The sequence below is a fragment of the Capricornis sumatraensis genome, chromosome X, assembly GCF_032405125.1.
Source record: "Capricornis sumatraensis isolate serow.1 chromosome X, serow.2, whole genome shotgun sequence".
Taxonomy (NCBI): Eukaryota; Metazoa; Chordata; class Mammalia; order Artiodactyla; family Bovidae; genus Capricornis; species Capricornis sumatraensis.
In genome coordinates this window covers 29,213,386-29,230,346 of record NC_091092.1, presented here as the reverse complement: position 1 = coordinate 29,230,346, position 16,961 = coordinate 29,213,386, and the positions used below count along the sequence as shown (strand labels likewise).

At 37.9% G+C, this 16,961-nt stretch overlaps 1 protein-coding gene and 1 non-coding gene across 5 annotated transcripts in view; one reads left to right on the top strand and one right to left on the bottom strand.

Moving 5' to 3' along the window:
* Window positions 1–13,575, bottom strand: part of SMARCA1 (SNF2 related chromatin remodeling ATPase 1) — a 68,567-nt gene extending 54,992 nt beyond the window's left edge. For 3 of the 4 annotated variants that reach the window (XM_068962171.1, XM_068962172.1, XM_068962173.1), the window contains exons 1-6: window positions 12,765–13,043; window positions 8,047–8,133; window positions 6,105–6,271; window positions 5,705–5,805; window positions 5,495–5,595; window positions 2,442–2,621 (exon numbers count right to left, since the gene is read on the bottom strand). In XM_068962171.1, coding sequence (XP_068818272.1) covers window positions 2,442–2,621; window positions 5,495–5,595; window positions 5,705–5,805; window positions 6,105–6,271; window positions 8,047–8,133; window positions 12,765–12,947 — 819 coding nt within the window. In that variant the 5' untranslated portion in view covers window positions 12,948–13,043. Of the gene's footprint in view, window positions 1–2,441; window positions 2,622–5,494; window positions 5,596–5,704; window positions 5,806–6,104; window positions 6,272–8,046; window positions 8,134–12,764; window positions 13,044–13,562 lie in introns of those variants that run through there. The other variant, XM_068962170.1, reaches the window with a different exon arrangement.
* LOC138072103 (small nucleolar RNA SNORD112) lies at window positions 8,247–8,317 on the top strand. Its single transcript, XR_011144251.1, has one exon. It is a non-coding gene; the product is annotated as a small nucleolar RNA SNORD112 (small nucleolar RNA).
* Window positions 13,576–16,961: the final 3,386 nt, after the last annotated feature.

The following is a 16,961-nucleotide window of genomic DNA, read 5'->3' as shown; positions in this document are numbered from 1 at the left end:
AGAATTGCCATACGACCCAGCAATCCCACTGCTGGGCATACACACTGAGGAAACCAGAACTGAAAGAGACACATGTACCCCAATGTTCATCGCAGCACTGTTTATAATAGCCAGGACACGGAAGCAACCTAGATGTCCATCAGCAGATGAACAGATAAGAAAGCTGTGGTACATATACACAATGGAATATTACTCAGCCATGAAAAAGAATACATTTGAATCAGTTCTAATGAGGTGGATGGAACTGGAGCCTATTATACAGAGTGAAGTAAGCCAGAAAGAAAAACACCAATACAGTATACTAACACATATATATGGAATTTAGAAAGATGGTAATGATAATCCTGTATGCGAGACAGCAAAAGAGACACAGATGTACAGAACAGCCTTTTGGACTCTGTGAGAGAGGGTGAGGGTGGGATGATTTGGGAGAATGGCACTGAAACATGTATATTATCATATATGAAACGAATCACCAGTCCAGTTTCAATGCATGAGAGAGGGTGCTTAGGGCTGGTACACTGGAATGACCCAGAAGGATGGGATGGGGAGGGAGGTGGGAGGGGGGTTCAGGATGGGGAACAACACATGTACACCCATGACGGATTCGTGTCAATGTATGGCAAAACCACTACAATACTGTAAAGTAATTAGCTTCCAATTAAAATAAATAAATTCATATTTTAAAAAAAAGAAAAAAAAAGAGGGCAGTAGCCAATTAAATCCACTCTTTCTTGAAAACTCCCACAGACACTTCATGGAGCCCATGGATTTCATATAGTAAAATCGAAAACCACTGGCATACATGTTGGTGATGGACAGGAAAGCCTGGTGTGCTGCAGTCCATGGGGTCACAAATAGTCAGATACAACTGAGCAACTGAACTGATTGAAGACATAATGAAAACACAGCCCAGATATTTCTCAATATCTATGATCTTCAAGAAAATTACAGCAAAACAAATCAGCAATTTGGAAATACAAAATTTTTATAAGGAATGGTATTACATTTAAATAATAGCAGCAATCAGAAAGAGTTCTAAGTGACTAATTTGCTACTGGGAAATATGAGGCATAGGGAAGAATCAAGCCTGTAATTCTAAATTTATGAGCTCAGTATTTCAATATTTAAATTATTTATAAGTTAAATTTAAATAAATTTAAGTAATTTTTCTTCAAGCAAAATGATAAGAATAAAATTACATAATTCATTATGTTACCACTCTTTTGAGAATATCTTTTGATAACCTATCTAAATATGTAAAATAGAATAAATCTTTACTCCAAACTATGTTCTCTGGAGGCAAATAAAGACCAAGTTTAATAATATGCTTTCTAAGCTGATTATTCATTTTGATATTTTTGCATAATTCATTATTTTTAGATTAATTCAACAGTCCTAAAATAACTGTAGCCTACTAGACTGACGAATAGTTAATTTAAACAAGAACCCTTAATTTCTAATATTATCTAAGAATGTATGCAGACACCTATTCTTCTATTCAAAGATCAAAATTGAAAGCTGTGTCTATGCATAAACACAAAACACAAGGTTCTCTGTACAAGGAAAAAGGTTCCATTCATGTGTGTCTGCATGTGCATGTGTGCATGTAAACAAGTCAAAGTCAAAAGTAAAAAAAATAAACAAACTGAAATGCAAATTTATACACTTTTGGCATCAAAAGAGCACAAATGATAGAATCACTAAGATAGATGGTCAATAAAATAAGATTTTTTAAAACAAAAAGTCACTCAGTGCAACTCAAAAGTGCTTAGATTAATGAGCTAGTTTAAAGTAAATGCAAGTAAGCATAATAATGGATTTTCTGTTATGAATAGGTAATACATCTACCTCAGAAGAGTGTTGTGAGAATTAGCTCAATTAATATATTAAAAGCACTTACCTGGTACAGATGAACTTATCTGAAAGCAGAAATTGAGACAGAAATGTAGAGAACAAACATATGGATACCAAGGAGGGAAGTGGGGGTGGGGTGAGTTGGGATATTGGGATTGACATATATACACCTCTATGTACAAAATAGATAACAGATGAGAACCTACTATATAGCACAGGGAACTCTACTCAGTGCTGTGTGGTGACCTAAATGGGAAGGAAATTTTAAACAAAGAGAGGGGGTATATGTATACATATAACCGATTCACTCTGCTGTACAGCAGAAACACAACACTGTGAAGCAACTATATTCCAATTTTTTAAAAATGTATAAATACATTGACAGAGATAAACACAAAAGTCAATAACAAGAAATAAATGTGGTATTTTAGAAAAGCACTTACAAAAGAATCTAACACAGAGTAAGCACAACTTAAGTGTTATTCAGTAACAGTAGTCAACTCAAATGTCTTTTATAGCAACAAAATTTAACCCCAGAAATGTTGTTATTCTTGATTGCCTTTTAAAACCTGTTTCTCACTTACTCTCGCATCCTTGTCTCCAACGAAACAAATAACACGAAGAGATGGGACCCATCGCTTAAACTCGTTCATCCAGTTGTGTAAAGTCGACTTTGGAACTAAAACCATGTGAGGTCCAGGAATGTTTCGGTAATGTTTCAGGTAACCAAGCAAAGCAATCGTTTGTAAAGTCTTACCAAGACCCTGCATTATCATCACAGAGAAAAAAAAAATCCATAATCATGTTTTATTTAATGAAACATTTGTTAGTAGCAACATTACAAAAGATATCTGCCAAGTATCTCACATTGGGAAAAGTTAAAAGAATTTTTTTTAAGTGAATAACCATTCCAATTCAATACTTAGGCTGCACACAAAAAGAAGCCAAGAACTTGCAGTTAGAAAGTTGCTCAACAAAGCATTTTTCTATTTAGACTTTTACTCCTAAAGGAGTGAGCAACCCCTATCATTTTTTCTACTAGTTTGCAAAATTAGGAACTGTGTGTATTTCACAAAGACACATTTCCTTTATCAGCCTGCTTGGTGTTAGTGGTGGTGGTTTAGTCACAAAATGTTGGACACACGTAGCCCTCCAGGCTCCTCTGTCCATGGGATTTCCCAGGCAAGAATACTGGGGTGGGTTGCCATTTCCTTCTCCAGGGGATCTTTCCAACCCAAGGATCAAACCCGCATCTCCTAGGTCTCCTGCACTGCCGGCTAATTCTTTACAGACTAAGCCACCAGGGAAGCCCAGTCAGCCTGCTTAGATACCACTCTTTCTTTCCCATTGCCCTCAACATTATTACAGCCCAGGTTTGAAATATTCAGACTCTGCATCTCAAGAGGTCTATAGCTCTATACTCACATCTCATACCCTTGAAGACCTAAGGAATCATAAGAGAACAAAACATAAAAGAACTTTGCAGCCAGAAAGGAACCTAGTCCAGGTGACTTTAAAAAAACAATAATAATATACTGAACACCCATGAATCCACTACCTAACCTACGGGAAAAGGAACTATGTCCTGTGTCACATGACCTTTTAAAACACTTTCTGACTTTGTCGCTAGTCAAGGTATATATTTCTTTTATAAACCTAAGCTAAAAGCTATTTTTATAGGCTTTATCCTGCCTGACATTTCACTTAGATGGATTTTATGGATGCTATGCATTAAAATCTTAAAATGAAAAAAAAAACTTAAAATGTTTATACTCCTTAACCAAGTAATTCCACTTCTAGAAATACTATGGAAATAATCTGAGGGGTGCAGAAAACTGAATTACAAGGGTTCTCATAATAGTATTATTAGACATCAAGTAGATACATATATATCAACCAATATATACTATATACATATATTATGTATACTATATATATATTATACATCAACCAATCCATACGAAATGAATAAAGTTATGTTACCTCCCTATAATTAATTATTATGCAGTAATTAACAATTATTTTTACCAAAATGTTTTAATTATGTGGAAAACATGTATGAATGTGAAGAAATCAGAATACCAAATCAAATATACAATATGACCTCAAAAATGAAAAATAAATAAAACCAGAGGAAAAAGACTAAAAAGAAATATGCAAACTGTTACGTATTGTTGTTTCCAGGTAATAAAAAAAACTTACTTTAAATTTTTTCCTGATTTTTTTCCCAGATTTTCTAGCATCATTAAACTTTCTCCTTTTTAATAATTAAAACATAACTGGTATCAGCATAAATTCAACATGAAATATCTTTAGTTAATTCCTGTTTAGACAGGCTGCAGCCAAGAGGAGCTTGGGGCAAATAATCCTAGTCTTTCCGTTGTCCTGGAGAAGGAAATGGCACCCCCCTCAGGTATACTTGCTTGGGAAATCCCATGGACAGAGGAGCCTGGGGGGCTACAATCCATGGGGTTGCAAACAATTAACTAAACTCCTTCCTGCCTGAGCTGACTGCAGTTTTCAAGGACCTGCTACACACCTACCAGTTGCTTAGCCAGGGATGAGTACTTATGGAACGAACTACTACACTACAAGCTATGGAGCATAATTAGTCATGTGGCCCATATGGACAAGTGATTGCAAATATGGCTCCGGAGTCATTTTTGGAGTATCACTGCCTTTTCTTAACCCCTACCATATACATTTGGTCTTAAAATGTCAAACCAAGTCTTCATATACTCCTCTGACTTGCTGAATTAGCATCTTACATGGCCTTACTTTTTCTCTTTGGTCATTTTTTTTTTTTTTTAACACAGTGCGCCCTCAGAATCCACAGCTTTCACATCCAGGTATTCAACCTACCGCAGATCAAAATTCGCAGAGGGCCCAACTGTGCTATGCCATTCTACATGAGGACTTGAGCTTCCACAGATTTTGGTATCCACGGGGAGTCCCTGAACCAATCTCCCCCGTATATGGAGGGACAACTATACCTCCCATCAATCCTCAGCTCATTTCCTGACCCAGCTGGCACTCTACTATCAAGACTCAATACTGCTCCTCACTTTCTTGTTCTTTATTCCATCTATTCACAGTTTGTTTGATCACACACAGAGGCATTTACATTCACTCATGCATGCATTCATTCATTTAGCATTTGGCTTTTAGCCCCACCTCAGTCCCAAAAGGATTTCAGGTAGCCTACAATGAAAACATGGAACATAAATTAATGGTCAAAGAGAAATAAAGAGGGCCAAGGAAAGTAAAAGGTAAAGAATAGGAAAAGGCACAAAGGACACAATGGACAGACCATTTAAAGTTACACAGATGTTCCATTTTGGCGTTCACTATAGCTCTGAGCTCCTTGGAAGCCAAAGTGCAAATATCAACAAAAGTACAAGGAGTTTTTTTTTTTAATACCATTTGAGGAAATTTCAATAACAAATTTAGGGGCCTGTAAAAGCATATGTTCCAGAGGTTAAACAATTCTAGACTTTACAAATACCTTGTATGTTACAGCTAAATAAAACATCTAGCCTCCAAACTCCGGGGCGGGTGGGAATTTCAGCTCAGGTATTTCAAATTTACATAAAATTATTGATAAGTGAGAATGTGTTTTTAGCTACCAACTCCTTACCATTTCATCAGCCAAAATACCATTGACTCCATTTTCATACAAAGAGATCAACCAGTTCAGTCCTCGAATCTGATAATCTCTCAGTGGTCCTCCTTTCACATCTGAAAAAAAAAAAAAATCAAGGCTCACATACTTTCATTAGTACAACCAAGTAAAATTTTTCTAAAACTAAACTGAAAACAAAAAACACCAACATGGTGAGGTACTTACAAGAAGGTGACACTTCAAATCTAACACATACATTAGATGTTTTCCGACTCTCTGAGAGGAGCTCTTCATCTTCTTCTTGTTCTGTGCGCCTGTGACGGTAGCTGAAACAGAAAAAGAAATATCTTCATATTCAATTCAAATGCGAAGTTGTCAATTAAGTCAGTATATTAATATCTTTTATGAAAAAAAGTTATCTAGAGTCTTGCATAAAAGTTGATAAAACCAGCTGACATTTTTATTGGTTGACTTCTATTGAGAAAAAAAATATTGTCTCTAAAACATATTTATACAGGTGATAACCTTGCTTTTTAGATATAAAATCACACTAAATACATGAAGGAAGGCAAGTATGAAGGGCAGGAGGAAAGGAGGGAAGAAAGTTAGAGAGATGTCAACATACTCTCCAACAGAAATTAAGCTCTGCTTGTCATCTTTCTTTATTCGAGGGCGTCCCAATTTCATGTTCAGAGGAGATGTTGGAGATTTCTGCGCTGAAGGTTGAATGAAATGTGCAAAAAGCTCTGTCTGCTTCAGTAAAAATTCAAATCTCTTTGCTCGATCTGCTTTCTAATTTACAAGACAAAAGAAAAAGTAATGATTTCCTTTTCTGTTCTTTCAAAATTTAACAAATACACACATTGCACTTAATTTGTACTACACTCTAAGTACTTTAAACATACTAACTCATTTAATTCTTTTAATAAATCTATGAGGTAGGAACTAGTATTATCCCCATTTTACTGATGATAAAAATAAAACTGAGGCACACAGAGGATAAGTAACTTGCCCAAGCTCCCACAGCTAATAAGGAGAATTTGGAAATGGTATTTTCAGATTGTTTGAATAGAAGCCAAGTGATCTGATAGGCTTAATAAATGCCTCAATAAGTATTCTGCTAAAAGTATTGGGGCAAAAGGCAAATTCTGAATGGTTTGGAAAGCCAAGAATTTTCATCTAGAAATAATTTAAAACTCAGAATACAGTGTCATCTTCTCTCAAAATATTTTCAATGCTTTGGTACAATACATTTCTCTGTTCAAGTATAGTGATCTGCGGAATTGTGGTTTATGTTAAGAGTATATAAAGTTTCTCCCGAAAGTGAGGATTTAGAGAAAAAATACACACTAACACACACATATAAGTGAAACAGTTAATACACATTAGCAATTCAGAAGTGTATGTTATAAATTCTAAATAAATTTTAAAAGGTCATATAGCTTATAAAAATAAATGCAATAAAATTTTTTCACTAAAAACATCTTAAAAGATCAAAATACTATCATTCTAGATAAAAGAAAAAAACAAAGGTGATTTTTTAATTCCCAGTCACTTTCTAACCACAGGGTAGACAATATTTGATTACCAATGAAGGATGCATAATTAATAACATAAAAATCTTCCAAGAATTCATTACCATAAATATAAGAATTAGACAAATACATTCAGACCAGTAGCTGGAAGGAGGCCAAAATCTTTCCATTTTATGTTATCCTCACTGGAATGTTGTTTCTAGAGTTGTTAAAACATTAACTTGTCCATGTTAGATGTGGCCTTAAGCGTTAAGGCACTGAGTTCTGTAAAATCACTACAAATGACCAAAAAATGTACTTTATCTCTACTTACTTTCAAAAACAACCCCTTGACAAAAAAAAAAAAAATATTCAGTTCCAACTACCCATTTATTTCTCTTTTCAGTTAACCAAGTTCACTGGTTTTGAAAGATCCCAAGGCATGAAAGTCCAGTTAAAATTAAAGCTAAAATATGGGTTTTGGTGAGTAAAACTTAAATAATGAAATGTACAGCAAAGCGCTAGGTAGGTGTATCTAAAGTTCTGTTGCTTAAATGTGTAATATTTTCATACACTGGGCAAATAGCCTTCCCTCAAAAACATATATTACATGTTTCATAATATGAAGCATTCATTCACATATCCAAAGCAAAGAGAGAGAGAGGAAAAGAAATACCAGGCTGGTTTTGTGACCTGCTTTCTCTCAGCCATACTGATATTGCCACTTATATTTTCACTTTGTGGATAAAATATTTCTAGCATAAAATATCCTATTATGGGGTAAAGAGGGCTAAACAAAAATGAAGAGATGTGGCTTCTGGTCTCAACTATTCCGTATCATTTCTCCAATACTCTATTTCCTCATCTGAAAATTAGGAGATTCATTTATCCAACAAAAATCTATTATGATGGATTCTATATTTAAATTACTTTTCAATTCTAAAGCCTATGATTCTGTATTCATCATATACAGACATGTATTTTCTAATTTTTCACATCTCCTCTATAAAAATCAACTACTGTATTCACTCTTCTACCCAAGAACATATTTACCATTTTCTCTTCATATTCTGGATCCATTTCCTTTTCAGATTTAGAAGTTTTAACAGCAAGTTTGAGTTGAAATGGAGAAACGTTTTTCTAGAATTTCAAAGAAAATAAATCATCAAATTGCAAAGCAAGGTCAGCATTCTCATTTGAAGAAAATAAAAAGTAATTAAATACTAAATAAATAAATCCACACGGGCCATGCATGGACCAATGATGAGAGCATGTCATGAACAGGGCTTATGATTAATCCAGTTCTGTGCACCTGAGGTCCAATTAAAAAAAAAATCCAAAGAATCGTAAAGCCAGAGAAATAATACTAATTAAAAACCAAAAGGTGGGAAATGAGCCTTTGCACCTATTGTGTAAAGTGAAAGAAGTGCATAACCACTCAAGAGGAGATTCAAAATCTAGGATATTTTCAACCATAAACCAAAGAATTCAAGGAAAGTAAATATTAATTCTCAGAGGTACTTCTTTATGTAATGGAAACAAGCCAAACTTTCATGAGAAAAGACTGTGGTTTCTGCTCCTGAAAAGATGTAATTTTTCAATATTGTTTTTATATTTTAATTAGAACATTAAAACTTTTATGTACTGCAGTGTAATCATTTATACTTGAAACAATGAAACAGTAGTTTCAAACTTCTGGTTTATGTTAATTTTCTCCAACTGGACAGAAAACCTTTTAAAAGTATATATATGAGTATCTTGTAAAGCAGTTTCTCATGGCTATTAACCTTTGATATTTAAAACACTGTAATTTAGTGAATAGCAACATAAATCAGCTACTTTAAAATGCTGAAATTATCTAGGGGGTTATGTCATGTCACTCTATCCTTTTTAAAGACAAGCTTGTACTTATAAACAGATATGTAGAATATACCTCCATCCCTGTAAGAAATCAAGAAATAAAATAATACAAATATAAATCTACCCATTAGTACCAAAGTGGAGACCATTCAAGTTTTAACACAGACTGCAAAGTCAAAATACAAATCTGTGAAAACTAAAGAAATTATGTCCATTTGAGCATTACTTTTTTTTTTTTTTTTCAGGAACAGCATGTTCCTGAAAGCTTGGGTCATAAATCAATAGAAGAATGTGATCTTAAACAAGAAAAATCTGGCTCCGATAGTTAATAAATGTTTTCCAACATTTATTAAAATTTCTATTTTGAGGAAATCCAAACTAAGATTATGGAATTTGACCCTGATCAGGGTTCTCCTTTGGAGCACTGATTAGATACCGTCCAGTTATTCTTAGCCCAAATAACAGCCGTCTTGATTTACAGCATCTCATATGTATATATGCGGGATGTTTTGAATGTAATTCTGGATGGATGAGAATAGAAACTACTAAAATGCCCTCAATACCACACTTTCAAACTGTCACATATGCTAGAAACTCTCTTTTATTTTCAAAGCAAAAAGTAAAAAAAAAAAAAAATTGGATAAGAAAATCCTTTATCATTCCTTGAAAAGCTAAATGAATCTACAAGTTTCAAAAATTACCTCTCCTCAAATACACAAGTATATATCTAATAATGCGGAATGCAAATTTCACTTACAGAAAACTAAAGCTTTAATATTAGAAAAACACTTGTTACTTTTTTCCTTACCTTGTAGAATATCATAAAATTTTAATTCTATGATAATTAAAATTCCTAATTGCGAGCATTGCCATTTAAAGCAGTAGGTAATTACTTAATTGGCACTATCTTTCACAACAGATCTTAAAATACCTACCTTTAAAACCTTCACATTTTTGTATGTGTATGTTTTTGCAAATATACCTCTCATCCCAGAAAATATAAAAGGTGACTAAGATATTCTAATGAATTCCTTATGGGTTTTCTCATCTGGTAGTCTAGATGCTATAAGAATGCAGCACAAGGTCACCAAGATGTCCTGTTTAAAGACCATGACCTTTTTCTTGACATTTTCATTACCAAAAATACCAACTCCAATTGTCATGGTACTGGGTTATCCAACTGACACTTAGAAAAAAGAAGTTCAAGAACCAGAAGGTTAAAAAAAAAAAGAAGAACCAGAAGGTAAGCAAAAATACCCTTCTTAGCTAAATGTCAGAAGACAATCCACTCTCATATACTTTATGCATCACGAAAATCCTCTCATTCAGAGCCTATTTTCTTTTATTTAATATATACACAATTCCAGCATGATTGATAATCTGGCTTCCCATTCTACAGAGAGTAAAAGCAGCCGCAAATGACTTGGGAACCACCATTTGAAGAAGACACCCTGGCAACAGCAAGAGGAATGGCCAAAGCCCAGGACTGAAACTTCAGTTCCACTGCAGGAATAGCCCAGATTGTTCAGGTGATTTCCCTCTCCCTTTTGGATCACTTGTAATTTTGTATGTTACATTTGTTTTATTTGAAATGTTTTGTTACATCTATGTCCTTTATCATAACAGAGGATGAGATGGTTGGATGGCATCACCAACTCAATGGACATGAGTTTGAGCAAACTCTGGGAGATGGTGAAAGACAGGGAAGTCTGGCATGCTGAAGTCCATGGGGTCGCAAAGAGTTGGACACCACTGAGCGACTAGACACCAGTCTGACAACTGAGGGAGGAGATTGAAAAATTATGAAAAAAAAATCAACACAATATTGAAGTGTCTGGGAGATGGTTACTTAATTGAGGGGCAACAACCTCCTAGGTCTTAAATGCCTTTGTATCACTGTCAGAATACAATAACTGACACACGTAAGAAAAAGGCATTTAGTCTGCACTTTTAGGACACCAGTTAAAGTGTCAAGGCAGCGTGTAAATATTTAGAGTGGGGGGAGGTACCAGATTACTTTATTTGAAGGAATGGTACAAATGAAAGCACTTAAGCAGATGTTTTAGCTTTTCAGATTTTCAAGGAAAAATTAAAAATAAAAAAGAAGCAGTGACTAAAGTAGTAAACTTCAGATATCCAGGAAGTAAGTTCCAGGCAGCATCTCATTTCCCTGTGCTGAACGGAGAGATGAGGTACTATTAGGGAAATTTCTGATGAGGCCACAGAGTTATAGCAATATCTATGCCTCAACTCAGTGATTATACAAGTTTTCTATTGATTCCCAATCTCTTCACAATCCAAAAAATTTAATACACCCTGGAAATTCGACAACCTTGATTGCCATACAAAAGACGGGTGAGCACTTACATTCGTCCAGTCTAGGGAATAAGACACCTAGACACACTGCTGAATTTCCCAACATTGATTTATATTGATGCTTGGTATTTGGCCCAGCTTTAATCACTGATATTGTCTTACCGATCCAAGTACCACATAGATCTTAAAATGCGTGTTTTCTATGGTTTTCACTTAGCACTACAACTGTCTTTCTGTTTAGTCAACCTTGTAATAGTAAAATATGTCACTTAAGCAACTGCTGAATTTAAAATTACTCTAATTCAGGGCGAAAGGTGTCAATTTCTCTCAAAAGCTTTTCATTTGGTCGTATGGTATCATATAATGATTCAGACAAAGCCACTGGAGATCGCTAAAGCATAATTATAATTACCTACCTTTTTTAAAAAAATTGCGATATGTCTACTCGTAAATGGAAAAAAAATCCAGCCATAAACAATTTTATTATACATGAAAAATCCTTATGCCCCATCCTGTTCTTTATCTTAATTTTTCAGCGAGTTTCCTAGTTTTTATTTGCACGTCTCGGCCCATACGACATATGCCTTATGGAGATAATACATATTTTTCTGGATCTGGCTTCAATAGGTGTCAGAGCGGTCCCCTTATGTACAGTAGCAGCAGTTCGTCCTGGCGACGCTGGGTTTAAAAAAAAAAATTTTTTTTTTTAAAAACCTGCGTGTGTCCAGGAGCCAGCAGCGCCCACTAGGAAAGAGAGGCGGAAGCCTGGAAGGCTTGGGGCCGGATTGGGGGACCATTTGGGTGGCCCTGGAGTGAAACACTATACCGTCGGGGGCGGGGCAGGAGAGGGTGAGGGTGCACACGTTGGAAATTTTCCTAAGTCAGCGTCCACGGTGCCTCAGTTTGGGGTTTGGATTGGAAGGGGGCGGGGGGTACAACGCCGAGAGCTCATTTTCTCGGGCTGACACCCCCGCCTCACTCAGCAGGCGGGGACCAAACGAACAAGAGATGATTTTTTTTCTTTTTTTCCCCTGCCACCCAAGGGGCCGACACTGCCAATCAAAGATGTAAAAGTCTCTCCTCTCGTCCTCCGCCTCCCCACCACCGGCACCTGGAAATTCAAATTTTAAAAAAATAAGCCTCCAGCAAACCCCCTTTTGCGCGAGTGTGGGATTGAAGGGCCCAGATTTCCCAGGCAGAGGCCGACGGGAAGGGGGGGAGAGAGAGCGAGAGGAGAGGGAGAGGCGGAGGCTTTTTCCTGCACGGCCCCATCCCCCACCCCGTTACCCCAGTTCCGGGAACGCGAAGGGGGCCGGGGGCTGTCGGGGGGCTCCCCAGCCCCCCAGCCCCGGGATAACGGGAACCAGTCACCCCGCGCCGCACCCGCGCCCCGCCCCCGCCCTCCCGGCGGCGAGAAGGGAAGGGGGAGGGGAGCTAAGCCGAGACTGTTCCGCCGCCCCCACCCCGCGCGCCCGCCGCCCCCAGCCCCGCCGAGCTCTGCGGTACCTGTCGGCGCCCAAAGGTCAAGGTTTGGGCCCCTCGGAGGGGCCCGGGGCAGGATTTGTCCACCGCATACACACCCCCTTCCTATTTACCTCCTTCTTCTTCTCGCCCTTCTCCGTGGCCACGGTGGCTTCGGTGGCCGCGGTGGCCGCGGCGGCCGCTCCCTCCTCCTTAGAGGTGGACGGCCCCGGCTGATCGTCCTCTACGAGCACGATCGCGGCGGTAGCATCAGAGGCTGCCACGGTGCCTGCCACTGCGGCGGTGTCCGGCTCCATGGCGTTGGAGCGGGAACGAGGAGGGGGACGAGCAAGGGGACGAGGGCTCCGGGGCGGCGGCAGTGTCTGCACTGGAACGAGCTGGATGGAGCAGGGGTGGGGAATCACTCGCTTCCAACCCCTTCGCTCGGGCCCCCCTTCTTTAAATAACCCTCAACCCTGCCCCACTTCCGTCCACCCACCCTACGTCATGGCCTCCCCCCCCCGTCACCCTCCCCCCTTCCTCCACACCCCCCCCCCAACGATCGCGAGACTCCCCCTCCCCACTCGGAGCCCGGGCGGCCTCGCACAACCAACTGTTGCCTGAGCGTGGGGCGCGGACAGGGGTGGAGGCGGGAACCCACAGCCTGCAGCCCCCTGAAAATCTCGTTCCCCACACGCCCCCAACAGTCAGTCCGAGCTCCCCTCGCAGATGTGTGCAGAAGGAATCCTCTTCTCTTCCCCTTAAATCTGCTCTTTGTACCTCGGGGCGCTCTCCCCTTCTTGCACAAAGAACTTTTCCTCTGCTTATAACTGTACTGTAGAAGGTCTGTCTCACCACTTGCAAGCCCAGAACCCCTCAGGGGACTGCCCTTTCCGAGGTCCCCAAAGAGGGACTGGTGGTGCCTTTCCCACCTTCGTAAATTCTGCAAAAGAAGCATTCCTTGAATCTCTTGATTGCAGCTGCAGACGTTCACTTTCAAGGCAAAGCATGACTCGGTCTGTTTTCAACTCTGCTATCTCTCAGATGGCCAGTGTACAGAAGCCCTTCTTTTGCGTTCACCCCTGAATTTTAAAAGTCCTGGGGGGCAAGGTCAAGGTCCACACAGAACCTGGGGCAATTCATGTTAGGTGCCTAATATTAATAATTAGATTGAGTTATTGTGGTTTTTTTGTTTTATTCATACCCCTGTTGTTATTGAGTAGTAAGTCAACACCAATCATATGCATGATTGTGGATACAAAGGAATTTTGTAAAGGGTATGCAAATATCGTTATTAAATGTTATTGTTTCTGTTTCTCCCCACGCATTTATTTTGATCAATAATAGGAAGATTTACATCTTAGTCTTAAAATTCAGTCATTAAGGAAAAAAAAGATAGCAAAACATATAGAACACAGTATACCAAGCAACAATCACAAACCTAAAATTTCCAAAAAGAAGCAAGTATTTTCCAAAGTGGAAAGAAGTCATGATTAATTTCCCTCAACACACCTTCCTAAATTACGAACCTGAAGTCAAGTGTGATTTCCGCAAAAAGAGGGTAAGCACACAATTGTCCCTTAAATACATCCCTTTTTCCTTAGGATAGTACCCTAAATTCATTTTTTGTTTTAAAGCTGTGACTCGTTAATGTCCAAAGATCATGTGACATTTCGGCTATTACACCTTAGTGTGAATGAGTGTGAGATCCTGTCCTGGGACTGGGTTTGAACAGAGAAAAGGAAAGAGCAAAGAGCAAAACACAGAAGATGGAAGGAGTGAGCCACTGAAAAGAAAGGAGAGGCTGGTGGTGCTAGCTTTTCTCTGATTTTACTTTCATTATGTTCTTCTCATTTACTTTAGATTTTGCCCCCAGTGCCTACATTTCTCACCCTGAAGTACACATGTGTACTATCCAACAGGTATATGGAGTCTCAATATTAAAAAATCATTCCTATTTTTGAAGCATCAACTGCAATCTAAAAGTGGGATGGAATTAATTTACTTGACAGGTCATTCTAACTACGACTTTTTAAAATTAAAATGTGCAAATGTATTAAAGAATGAACTGCAGAATTTGAAGTGTCTCCAAATGATAGCTTGAAACTTCTAATTGAATATCCTACCGCTTCCCCACTAGCTGTTCAGTCTCTTCAGTCACTAAGAGTTGTCTGGTGGGAAAGTTCAAGAAGCACTGAAAGAGAATAATGCTATAGTACGTGCATCCACCTGACTTGAGAAGGACCCTTCCAGACAAGGGCAATGGAAGAGTTCTTTATCACCAAATTGCAGCTATGGGAGGATAGAATTCCCCTTTTCATTGCCTGGTGCATCCACAAAAAAAGTCAAGAAATATTCCTTGTGTATTGATGTGTTCCTGCTTGCAAGGGTACTTTATTAGATTGATTTTCTCATTTCCAGTGTATGGTATTTCAGTTAAACTAGTCTAAATGCACTTTTGTGAGGCGATGTGGGAAACTCACATACTTTCATAACACCTTTTCTGTAGGAACATGTATTCCCAGTTCCGAGAAAAAAGAATTTAGAAATTAATTTGGGGGAACAAAGTATATTTGTATCTGGCAATTTTCCATGTATGTATTATGTGATCCTTCCTTTGCAAGATGACGTGGCTGAAAGCGCTACCAAGTATAAGTTTGGCTGGAAAGGTCAAGGCTTGGTCCACAGACCTTGCCACCGGATTCATGTAAATATTGCCCTTTGGCTTGTGGCAACAACTGCTATTTACAGAGCATGTACTATCCTTATTTGCAAATCTGCCTAAAATTCATTATCTGTAGACTTTGTTCTCGAGTCACCTTGTTTCTGATCCTACTCAGCACCTTGCCCTATCTGTTTCTACTTTCTCCTATTATGTCTTTTCGTTTGAAATGGTCTTGAATTGTTCTTCCCTGTGGAGGCTGTAGAGCAAGGAAAGTTTTTATAGAGAACCATGGAGTCATCTTTGAGAACCTCAAAATGAATCCTAGTCCATAGGACAGGACAATATGTCCTTTTTGGCCAACTGTGAACATGGTAGAAGTTATCCAATAGTCATTTTCACATAACCAAAGCGTGTCCAGTGGTGCTTTTAAATACTTTCATAAAGTTCATAAAGGCAAGGTCAAGGGCTTGGTGCTCCTTCTCTATCCTATATCTGAAATTCATCGCTGAAACCCCAGTATGCCAAGAACCACATTGTGATCACATTGCTCAGTGTTCTTCAGAAGCTGGAACAAACACTTCTGGTAACAGTATCTTGCTTACCACTCTAGTGATCATTCTGTTCTTATCAGCAAGCTACTTCACGATTCTTATCAAAGACATTTAAGCTAGCGACATTTTTTAAAAATATCCAGTTTCTTTGGTACATTAAGGAAAAGGTAAAATAGCTAGTATGTCTATTGTATACTCTTGTATCAGGCACTGTGTTAGGCTCTTTATGTGTGATATTGCTAATCCTCCTGGTAATTTATGAAATAAGTATTTTATCCCGGTTTTACATATCAGAAAACAAAGAGGCTAAACAGCTCCTCTAAGGTCCCCCAGATAGTGATTGACAGAAACCAGATTCAAAGCCAGACTGTCTGGCTCCAAACCTCATTTTTCCACTTCACCTTTACTAAGTTCTCTGTTTTTCACAAGGCTTCCTTGTTGACAGTAGAAATTATGTTGAGAAATAACTGAAAAATATTTCTGGCAATTGTCTTCATGGTGTTCACTCTCTGTTTATTAGAAGAAACTGTCACTTTTAAGACTTTGGTATTATATCAACCCAGATAATTTCTTTAGCTACACATAGAAGTTGTTTTAAGGTGGAAGTTAAAGAATAATTTCACATTCTTCTTGTATCCAAATTAAATTCTTGGAACAGTAATGGACTCAGGACAGTTGGAATTCAGGGACAGGGGGAAATCTAACAACTTAGATGTCTGAGAAGAAGCGTTTGGCAAAATATCATATAGTATATTCATAAATGGAATACTAAATGGTTATTTTGAATGATTATGTAAATATATATCTGATGACATGGGAATATGCTTCTAATGTATTGCTGAGTGAAAAAAGGCGAGCAGGAAAACAAAGTGACCCATTTTTTCGAAAAGAGAGAAAGAAATTATTTACATAAATAGATTTGCACAAAAGAAAGGTCTGAAAGGTACCACGCTAAATGTTAACAGTAGTTACAGCAAGATGGTGGGATTAAGTGTGACTTTTTCTTATTTTTGCTTTTCTAATCTAATTTTCCTCCATGAAGGTATTCATACTTATATAATAAATAACATCATATGTATAAATCACTTTACTGTACACCTGAAACTAACACAATA